This window comes from Lineus longissimus, chromosome 10 (assembly GCF_910592395.1).
Source record: "Lineus longissimus chromosome 10, tnLinLong1.2, whole genome shotgun sequence".
Taxonomy (NCBI): Eukaryota; Metazoa; Nemertea; class Pilidiophora; order Heteronemertea; family Lineidae; genus Lineus; species Lineus longissimus.
In genome coordinates, this window is record NC_088317.1 from 12,117,898 (window position 1) to 12,130,092 (window position 12,195).

The 12,195-nt window shown below is 37.4% G+C and overlaps 1 protein-coding gene across 1 annotated transcript; it reads right to left on the reverse strand.

Moving 5' to 3' along the window:
- On the reverse strand, window positions 1-7,190 carry LOC135494340 (uncharacterized). Its single transcript, XM_064782257.1, has 7 exons — window positions 7,182-7,190; window positions 3,513-3,599; window positions 3,127-3,195; window positions 2,865-2,909; window positions 2,422-2,481; window positions 2,064-2,144; window positions 1-1,639 (listed from the first exon to the last, which is right to left on the reverse strand). Exons 1-7 carry the CDS (start codon window positions 7,188-7,190, stop codon window positions 617-619), a joined length of 1,374 nt encoding a protein of 457 aa, XP_064638327.1. The 3' UTR covers window positions 1-616.
- Window positions 7,191-12,195: the final 5,005 nt, after the last annotated feature.

The window sequence follows — 12,195 nt, forward strand, 5'->3', positions numbered from 1 at the left end:
CATGTACATGTATGCACAAGCACACATTAACAGTTGATAAAAAATGAAAATGCACAAAAATCAGTGAGGGGGAAATCTCAGCCAGGGTCAACAAGTACAAATTAAGTCATTTACTTCCTCAAAAGCACAGGTACAGTAAACCTTGCATATTTTGGATTCAATGGGACCAGGATTTACTGACTTGTTTCAGCCATGTTTCAACATGCTTTTCATTTGAAATTATACATACCAACATGTACTGGGGAGTTTCAGTTGTCAGGTCTACATGTACAAGTCATGAAGATTTTAGATGCAAATACAGTTTTAAAGAGAAACTGTCATCACATAAGTACATGTACACCAGATGAATAGCCAGCTCACAGATTTCCAATTGCCTTCTTGCATCTCAGATTTACATCGCATCCTTTGCAGACTCAGCAACCAACAGGTGGATGAGGAATACTGGTAAAATTTGGATAAGATATGACTCGATGCATTTACACCACAGGGGCAATATGATCAAACATAACCTGAATTTTCTATAAGACAAAGAGCAATTGGCCCAAAGGAAGGCATGAAAGCTTGCAAAAACAAGCAACTTAAGATTCACTCATAGTCATAGAGAGGTACATGTAAACTACACATTGAAAGATTCCAGTTCATCATGAAATTCCATGTGGTCAGGTCGAGCAGCAGCTCTCAGGTTCATACACCGCATCGAAAAACTATCCAACTTACGAAGAGCTGGGTGCTGGATCTCATGGTTCTCGCAGAAGTTCACAATCCGCTGACAGAGGGTTCCATATGCATAAATCTCACTGGCATTTGTGAATGGCTTCTCCCGTCGGGCAACTTCTGGTGCCAAAATTATTCCATAGCCACTGATCTGTCGTTCTGTTAGTAGTCTGGCATAGTTCTTTCCACATGCCCTGCTCCAGCTGCACAGAAAAATGTCAATATTGCCACTTGTATCCGATACAATAATATTCTCAGCCTGAATATTATTGTGAAGAAAGCACTTGTCAAACAAATCACTTAAATGTTTTCCTAAACCTACTGCTATCTGCAGCCAAGCAATGCCCGCCAATTCATATCGGGAATTCGACGAAAGAAGTTCCTCCACATTCAGACATTTATGAGACGTATAGTGAAAGGACGTCACTAAAGACGGCTTTCTACTGGCACAGTACATGGCTATTGGATGTGGCGCATATGTAACATTTAAACATGCCAATATCTGAAACTCTCGGTATACAAAGAAATTGCCCCCTTCATCAGGATAAACTTTGGCACAAAATGTGTTCCCCCCATGGTGTGCTTCGTAAAGCTTGGTCGTTCTCCCTTCTTTTAAGAGTTTACCCAAACGATCTAGATTGAGAAACGGCACTATAACATTGTCAATATCCGGATTTGGGTCATAGTGACACTTGCTAAAGATACTTTCAAAGACCTGCTTTGCACTGTAACTCGACACCTGCGACAGCATTTTATGATGTATGTAGCCTTTATAATGTTCATCCTTCACAGCAGATGTAAACATTAGTTCATTATATTGTTTGTACAGGTCCTTGTACTTCCTCCTTTTAATGTTCAGCTGCTCCTCCAGGTTGTGTGTATAACTTTCTAAACGATTGATCCTGTACACCATCTCTTGTTTGCTCTGAAATGAAAATCAGGGAAATTAACACGCAACTTATTCTCAATTTAAAGTATTTACACCATCTGCCAACAAACACTCAATGCAGCCATGGTTGACAAGGGCAGTGAGTAAGCAAAAGCCATTGACTCTTGTTTTCAAAAATCAAGAGCCTGTTGAGTACATGTATACGTTATAATGGTATATTCACCATTATAAGTCAACAGGTCTATCACTCCCTCTGGATACAATGATGGACCACTGCAGATTATGGTTGGAGTGAAGCAAAATAAAGATTCAGTTATTCTTCAAGATTTGCACCTCTTGATTAGGGGTCGGATGCTTCAACCACTACATGTACAAGGATGCCCACAGAGAATATGAAACTTTGAATACACCATCTAATCTTACATTATTTAGTTTATTCATCTGTCCTTAAAGAACTCACCGTATCCTCAAGCATTTCTCTTGTTTTTCGTTTGTACTTTAGTTCTAACTTTGGACCAACTGGCGAAGATATTTGAGGCACCTGTGAAGAAAAAGAAATAGACATGTACATGTACAGACTTGTTTGTAATGTGCATGGACTTGTCAAGAAAATTTCAGTTGAATATTACCGCATGCTTTAAGTTACTAAGGGATGCAGTGCAATATATTCGCATGAAAACTTCACATACACATGCAGAGACCAGTTTTTAACATTGCCATTGTGCTTATCCTATAAATTTACTCAAATCAAATCATCAGCTTCAAACTACGGGCAAACATTGCACAATCGTATATTGTATATTTCAAAAAAATCTCACCTCATTTTGCAGATGTCTGGTTTCCAGATGAGTTGAGGGCTCAAGATGCTGATGATTACCCTGAAACAAATGAGAATTAAATAAATACAGGACGGCAATGGCATCCACCATACATGTACACTAAATTCACTAAAACCAATCGATTTAAAGCTGAAACAGCACAAATCATTGTTTATGATCATGATATTATTTTCCTCTCAGACTCCAGCACTGGTATTTGTTTTGTTGCATACGAAGCTGGTAACGGAGCTCGTAACATTTATTTGATGCCAAAAAGGTGAACATTTTTTATACCTCCCCTCACACAAGACTGTCCCAAAGACAATGCATCCCATACATGCCATAAAGTGAAACTAGTATTTTCAGCAGTCAACTGGACCATATGTTAGTATATTAAATTACCGGTACTCTCTTTATATCATACAAAGCATTTTGGTACTCACTTGCTCTTCTCTTTGAACTGGCAACTCAACGCTCTCACTATCCCCCTGAAATATGATAAAGACAATGTAACCAACTGTCCTACTCCAATATTGATTGTCGTAGTTGACACTGCCAAGCTGTTATGGCACGTATTATGTACCTGCTGTACTGGATACCGTTGCAACACATGTAAACGTTGCCATCAGTCATCAATAAATCTAAAGTACATGTATGGGACTGCACAGAACAAAGAAGACCTTTCTGGTTTTGATTCACCCTTACCAGTTCATGTGATGCTGTTGACTCCAAATGGACGGGCGATCGTACTTGTACATCAACTGTTGGGCATGACTGAAGAAAAACAATACAATTGTTTACCCTACTTCGCTTGTAATCAACAAAATGTTGGCAATCATGGTAAGGTACATGTATGAAAGGAACAACTTTGGTGTGTGATTAAGGTAACAAGAAGGATAATGTGCCTATTCGCCTCATACAACAGCAAGGTATGGGGAGATATTTTTCCAGTATTTTTCCAGCACTGGGGTACTATGTACAATGTGATTACATTTTACAACACACTGCATGTACGAGTTGTCAAGGTGCAAGGGTTTGATGCATGAACACCCTGATGATCTTACAATGTACAATGATGTAGATGAACTCACCTCTATATTTTGCTGCTGTTTTTTCTTATATCTGTTCTCTCTATTCCGCTTTTTTTTTGCTGACCCTTTGGAAGGTCCTTCCCGACTCTACAATAGAGAAATTGTGGTTTTAAATAAATCATCAAAGAATTTGATTCATTATAAACAAAACCCTACTGATTATTGTAGTGTAGTTGTTTTCACGCTTTCAGTCATCCAATGTTCAGCTGATTGTGATTGTCTTTGATACATAATAGTCAGATCAGTTTGGTTGTGACTATGTCTTCTCAGTGACACTTATCATGATACACTATACCAATATGGTAATAGTTTGATCTGTCTTGATTGTGACTATGTCTTATCATATGTATCATGATACAATGTTATCATGATATCAGTTGTGATACAATTATGTTATATGGTATCAGTTGTGATAGTCAGATCAATCTGATTGTGATTGTCTTTGAAATGATTATGACAATGTATTGTCAAGATCATGGTTTTTTTTGTAGTAGTAAAGCCAGCATTAAAGGGCATCAAGAAATTTACCCTTGTCGTGCGATCTTACAATATGTTCCTACAAGAAATGTAAAGGCGGTCATGTCAATCTGTGATACGTATTTTGACATATGTCTTATGAATTATCCAAACACTCTTTTTGGAACACCATGATTGATAATCTCTTCTGTTTGCTAACAGTAGTGATACAGCAACCAGGATTGCTTTAACAGCAGCAGTGGTAATAATCAAACAATAATTCCAAAAGGTGACTTTTAAGAAAATTCTTTTATTCAACTTCAAATATATCTGGTTTTACAGTATTTGTTATCAATAACACTAATTCATTAGTCAAAAGAAATGGCTGTACCTGTGCCAAATTTGTCAGCATTTTCAATTACTGTGGGTGGATTCAAATTTGAAAAAACAGACAATAGGAGTTTAGGACATGACAAACACCAATGATATACTGTACATGTAAGGTTTTAAAGATTTTAGCAATAGAATTTGGTATCTAAACTAAATGTGGTTCTAGAGAACATTCAATGACATTTGCACATTTGTTTAGCAGAAAGATTGTTTGCTGGCAAAATGGAGCTCCGCCAATCTGCGACACTGATTCCTGAAGAGAATTTGGGCCAACCATAAGATTTTGAGAAAAAAACGCCAGTAAGTTGATCATTTTTTTAATGTACATGTAAATGTAAACTCTTTCACGGCAGCAAGATCATGTCATTGTACATGTACATGCCATTGTTTACTACTGGTATGCACTATCAGCACATGGCGGCGCTGCCCGGAAAATGGCTGATGCAGCAAAAGAGTTGTGTAACGCTACAGCACCATTTTGCAACAAAACTGTCCTAACCCAAGTTTAGATCAAAACTGCAGGGTGTGTATGAGGGGCAGTATTATACAATGTATCAAGTTTCAACCAATTCGTATATAACTGCACAACGACATTGTGTACAACTGCATTTCTATTTTCCCAGACAATTAGTAATAGCAAAGCCCTAAATAAACTTCATGTTTTCGCTGCCCTCTATGGTTGAAAATATCACTTGCTCGAAGCCCTTGATGTCGCAGACATAAATGATAAATTAACAAATAGCACCAATCAGTTAATCAAAGAATATTTATATGGCGCTTTTTCATGATAACGTCACACTCAAAGCACCACCTGTCCAAAATACTGTCCACAAAAGCAGATGTTTTAGCTGCCTCCTGGCAGTGATCTCAGTTCACGAGGAAGCATATTCCAAGACAGCCAGAATGCGAACTAAGTCCCCTTGCTCCAAAATAATGACAGCAACATTGTTACAAAACATTCATAGTTATGCAGGACCATTCTGTACGTGAAATGACAGCTGCAACCCCAAAAATTGAAGGTTTTTGGAAAGGCCCAAGAAGCTGCAGCATAGTGCTCACTTTGTCAAACACAATAATTGTATTACATGTACATGTACTAGTTGCATGTAGAAGCATTGACCTGCGGTAAAAACTAGTTATCATCATTATGTTCTTAATACAGTCCTTTGAAGGCGTCATGATTAACCCATGATGTCGTGATGAGTATTTAAACTCTATCTTCTTTGAAACTACATGTGGAGTAATGAACTTGTCTTTCCAATTTTCAACCTAAACAAGCCCCAAACAATACAGGTCATGTAAAGTTATGTAAAGAAATGATCCGGGAAATTTATGACTGAGCAAACTATGTGTACCTCTTAGGCGCTTTGCTATTACGGACACTGAATCTGTGAGACAAGACTAGTTTCATCTTCTGCTCTAAAAAAAACATTCGCACAGAGTAGCAGAAGAAATTAGAAAGACTACCCAATCCTAATGTTCATAATAATCAAATTGGTTCTGAGAATACTAGTGGGGTAAAAGTGAGAGTTCTAACCCTTCCCACAATTTGACTGACATCCCTTTCAGTCAAATCCCAGTCAACACGTTTCACGAATTTCCTTACCCTTTCCAGTTAAATCCTAGTCAAACAAATCTCAGTCAAATCCCAGTCAACACGTTTCACAAAATCTCTCAACTCGTTAATTTTTCAATAATTTTTCCCTCAGTCAAATCTCAGTCAACACGTTTCACGAATTTTCTCAACTCGCTCGCTTCGCTCGCTGAACAACAGCTTGTACAAATTTACAAACCGTTCTAGCTTTCTCAAACTCAGTGAAATTCTGGTCAACTCGTTCTCCAAATTTGGAGAACGACCTCCAGTTAAAATTCCAGTCTAATTTTTTACACCAGTCAAATCTCAGTTAAACTCGTTCTCCAAATCTGGAGAACGAACATATGGTCAAATCCTAGTCAACACATTTTCTCTCAGTCAAAACGTCAGTCAAGCCGTTCTCCAAAATTGAAGAACGGAGTCAAACGTGGTCAAATTAAATTATTTTTCAAACCGCTCGCTTTACACATTTCTTCAAAAGTACACAACTTCTACAAAACCAAAACTTAAAAAGGGGAATACCCTTTCCAAACGTGAACTTAATGAAAAATTATTATTGTGTATAATATAAATGATGCCCTTCCTCTCAAACGAACAACTTGAACTTTCGGGAAATTTTAATCATCCACTAGACTTGACTAAGTGTACACGGTTGGAAATTTTAAACTTGGGAAATTTTAATCATCCATTAGACTTGACCAATTGTACACAGTTGGAAATTTTAACTTTGGAAAGTTTTGATCATCCACTAGACTTGACTAAATGTACACAGTTGGAAAGTTTAATCTTGGAAAAGTTTAATCATCCACTAGACTTGACTAAGTGTACACGGTTGGAAATTTTAAACTTGGGAAATTTTAATCATCCACTAGACTTGACTAATTGTACACGGTTGGAAATTTTAAACTTGGGAAATTTTGAGCATCTACTAGACTTGACTAAGTGTAACCCTTGCTGCAGAATTTCTTGAAGAAATTTAAAAAAAAAAAAAAATTTTCCTATAAATAAATAACCACCTCCATGATGATTTGCATCAAAATCATCATAGGTGTGGTGAGCCTCGATTTCTACATTTTAGACCAAGTGGTGATTATGTAGAAATCTAAAATTCACTTCAATAGGCGGTATTTTGATCTCGTCTGTGGAAAGTCCCTCAGTGGGTAAATATTAATATTTCTTAGCGTCTTTGTCAATTTAAAACCATAAAACTTGGTTTTAAAATGACTTACCGTAACCATAACTGAAACTTTAAAAAGGGGTTTCCCCTTTTCATGACGTGACTTAATGAAAAATTATTTTGTAATATATAAATGGAGACATCCACAATGCTAAGAAATATTGAAAATAGCTCAACTGAAATACTATCCACCGACGAGTTGAAAATACTCGCCTTTAGACACAAAGTTAAAAATTATGGATCACTCAGTAGAGAAAAGTTACTCGAACAACTTCAACAAATTCCAAATAGTTTCAACGATGTTGAAGTGAAAATTGACAAGCCAGTCGCTGACTTATCTCAAATTGAGAAACGAGTTCTTGCACAAAGACTTGGAGTCAATGCTAGAAAATTCAAAAAAGATCAACTGGACACAATTTTAGAGGACAAAATTCAGCATGTGAATCTGTCCGACATCAAACCAAAAGCTGTGAAAGCGAAAATTTCCATCAGGAAGCCACTTTCACAGCAAGTTAAGGATCTTGGTCACAAAAATTTTCAGAACCTCAATATTGAGAAATTGAAAGAACTCTTGACCAAGGAACCAATTAAACGTATTTTAAAATCTGATCTTTTCAAACAGGCCAAGGAACTTGACATCAATGTCAAAAGTTCCATGACTAAAAAATTCATCCAGGAGCTGATCAAACAACACTCCACATCAACCTCCTTCGTGAAAGTTAACTCTGCTTTCAAGGGGTATGTTAACCATTTCAGAATGCAGGGGCTTCCTAAAATTGGGATACAACCGTTCCTTGAGAAAGTTAAAACAGTTTTACAAGATAAAGTTAAAGTCGAAACTCAGCACAATAGTTTAAAAATCAACATTGTCCTGTATATTTCGATGAAAAGGAAGACTGAAGTTCAAGAGTTTCAGCTACGATCTAGACATATCCTTTGCGTAGGCCAAGAACTTAATTATGACTCTCTCATCGAAGATATGCTTAAGGAACTGAAGAATCTTATCCAGAAAGGCTCTGGTTGGATTTTTTTAGAAGTGACCAAGATTGAGCTGCACACTGTAAAATATCAACCACTTTCAGGATCTTCCTATATCCCTTTACCCCAACAGATTCAAAGGAAAAAAGAGGTGATCAATGTACAAAATACTGATCAGCTTTGCTTCAGATACTCTGTTGAAGCTGCCTTGTTAAATATTCCAAAGCATACAGAATATGTGTCAAATTACAACCGACCCGAATTCGATCACATGTTCAAAGGTCTTGACTATCCAGTTACCCTCAAAGATATTGACAAATTTGAGAAGAACAATCCTGACATTGGGGTCAATGTGTTTACATTTATTCCTAGACAAGTAGTGATTAAAAATGGTGAAGAAACTACCATTTACCCAATTTCCCCAGCTAGAATTTCTGAAAGAATTCTAGCAGAAGACAAGTACATCAATCTCCTACACTTCAAAGAAGATGACAGCATGGTAGACGAGAGTGAAAAAATAGAAGATGTCAAAGATAATGCTAACTACCATTACGCATGGATTAAAAATTTCTCAAGGCTTGTATCTGCATCACATTCAAAACACAAGGGACATGTCAAAGTATGCTTCAGATGTATGAAAGTTATTTCAGCATCAACTGGTGAACGTCTAAATATAAGGTACCATGAACATCTTGATAACTGCATACAATTTGAATGTGTAAAAGTTAGGATGCCTTCAGATGGAAAGAACAACTTGCTATTCACTAACTTAAAAGCACAACAAAAACATCCAGTTGTGATCATCGCAGACTTTGAATGTTCGTTAAAGAAAGTCAACCAAAATCTTGGTGAAAAAACAGTTCAAAACCAACAGCATATTCCAAATAGTTATGCCATCTATATCCAGTATGATCAGTCACAAATAGTGAGGAAAAATAAGATGTATACCTATATTCAGCAGGCAGAAGATGAAGACATTGGTGAACACTTTGCCAATACAGTAACTTCTATCTGTTCACAGCTTGGATCAACAAGAGGCCCAAGGGCCTGGCGCTCAGCTGAGTTAATATCATTAATATCTTCCCGGTGTTTAGTTCATTATGCATGAAAATGGCATGCTCCATGGTATTTGATATCCTTTTGCGTTCACTACGGTACCAATGTTTTTGGTTGACATAATTATGCCACTGTTGGAACATTCTCATGGTTTATGGTATGCACCTGTTGATGGGCCATATGAATAAAAACTAGCATAAGCTTTTACTCCAGATTTTGAAGTATTTAGTATGCTTCAAAAATTGGAATAGTTTAGTTCTTGTGAAAGCAAAGGATTTTTAGAAATCAGTATTTGCTACCAAAACAAGTAAATGCTAGACTACATATGAACGAAAATGTAGGATGAACCTTTTACTTGGTAGTATAAATGTATTTTCTTGGAACCATGTAGCCTTTAAAAGTCGAAGTGAATGGTTGGTTGTTCCTCTTTGCCGGACTGCATTCACATTTTGTTTGGTGGACATGTCATGCAAGAATTGGTCAAACCATACATCCATTTATGGAGAATCAAAGTGCATGGATTCCGAGTCATTAAAAATGTCTAAAGAATTATTCTTGGGTCATGAAGGGAAACCTGCGTTGTTTAGTATGAAAGTGAAAAATATGACAGAGTTAAGAAAATTATGTTTTATTGAACAATAGTAAGTTTTGATTGTCTGCTTGGCTCCTTGCCAGTTAAATAACATGTGACTATACACAAAATAGAAAACTTTGGTGGAAATTGTAAATCATTTTTTTTATCAATCAGGGGAAACAAGCTGATGATGATCAAGTAAATCATTCATGAGAAATCGTTTTGTTGCTGAAGCTTGCATGACGAAGTTAATGCTAAACCTTTTCTTGTGCTCTACTGCGCCACCGTAGTTTTCTATTTAGACCAGCGATGACGTCATTTCTGGTGATTCCCTACGCTATTTGGTATTGTACAGTATGCAATGTATTTTTTCAGCGCTGTCAGTTGCCGAAGAGAGTGCCGTAGCTCCCTCAATTTCCAATCAATTTTTATGGGAGTGACATTATTGTATTGCTTAGAATGTCTACTTTTTACTCATGAAAGAATCGTAGAACTAAAACTTAATAGGCGAACAGAATCATGCCGATTCACTGCACATACCGTGGGAATTCTCCACTTCAAAATACATCGGCGATGTCATCGCGAATAACAGAGCATGCACTTCCGATATCGTTTTCACAGAAATGTGGCCAAATTTTCAAGAACTAATTTCTGAAAGTAGTCCCTAAAGACCTTACGACTACCACTGAAACGAACTGGTGATAATATCGCCTACCAGACTACCGTAGTACTAGCCCGTAGCCAGGTAGCGGGCCATCGTCATCGAGCTGAGTGTCATTGAGCTCAAAGATAAATTGCACATGGATCGAGTAAACAACATGCCGCCATTTTGTCTCCGCTTCGGTATTTCGTAGGCCGCTAAAATGCACCTTCTCAATTAAAACCAACATAATAAGGCCTCACATCGTTGATTGAATAGGAACACCACACAAAACACAATAAAGTGGGGGTACAATCGATTACGAAGCTGAAGTGAACAGTGATTTATTCCTGGAGCTACTGCTGCTTTTTTGTGTAGCTGCCATGTTTTGAGAACTGGCAAATAGGAGACTTCATTGATGGCTGACGTCATCGGGCGGGAATTTGAATCAGCAGAAATAATTAAAAGGCAGGTAGCGCCCTCTCCTGTTAAAATTTTGAACTTTTTCTCAATAAAATAGTTTTTCAAGAATTTTATCTTAATATTAAAGCATATTTCGACTAATTCTGCTGCTCCTAGGCCGATATAGGCCAGTTTCCTTCATGCGCTCTCGCTCGCAGGAAGTAGGTCGAATGGCGACAAATTTTGTTTTGAAAGTAGAGTTTGACCAGAAGTATCCAGAAATGCAAAATTGAAGTCTCTAGGTCTTACGGTTACAAAATGTGCACCATGGGTTTAACGGACGGACGGACGGACGGACGGACGGACTGACAGACGGACGCCACTGAGCAGCTTGTTTGACAAGCTCAGCTGACTTTGTCAGCTGAGCTAAAAATTCTATTCAACCCTAAGCCAATGGATGCTTTGACTCACGAGCAGCAAACTAGTTACAATTTTGCTAGAAACTGTTATCTCTGTGACAAAATGTTCACAGCACAAAATTTCAAAGTTCGTGATCACAATCATTTCACAGGTGAATACAGAGGAGCAGTACATAGAAATTGTAATCTACTCTTCAATTCTCCAAAGTTCATACCTGTATATTTTCACAATCTGTCAGGCTATGATGCACATCTGTTTGTGAAAAATTTAAAAGGGAGACTGAATGTCATCGCCTCAAACTCTGAAAATTACATATCTTTCAGCAAGGTCTTACCTATCAATGATGACCAAATTGAAATAAGATTCCTTGACTCTTACAGGTTAATGCAGTCTTCACTAGCAAATCTAGCTAAGAATTTGCCTAATCAGCAAAAGAAAAATTTAGCTACAAAGTTTAATGGTGAACACTTTGACCTCGTAACAAGAAAAGGTGTCTACCCTTATGAATGGGTTGACTCATACGAAAAATTTCAGAGTCAACAGTTACCATCCATTGAAGGATTTTATTCCACCTTTAACAACACCAAAATTTCCCAAGAGGAGTACCTACATGCCCAACATGTGTGGGATAAGTTCAACTGTCAAACCTTTAAAGACTACCACAAAATTTATCTTGAGACAGATGTTCTACTGCTAGCAGACATACTGGAAAATTTCAGGAACACATGTCTGTCTCATTATGAATTAGACCCTGCTTGGTTTTATACATCACCAGGTCTGTCATGGCAAGCGATGCTTAAAACGACACAAGTTGAGATTGAGCTGCTCACAGATGTGGACATGTACAACTTCTTCGAACTAGGTATTCGAGGGTGAGTATGTCAAGCAAGTCATAGATATGGCAAAGCAAATAATCCACTCCTGAAAGACTATGATGAAAATCAACCTACAAGTTACATCACCTATGTTGATGCGAATAACTTGTACGGTGTCGCC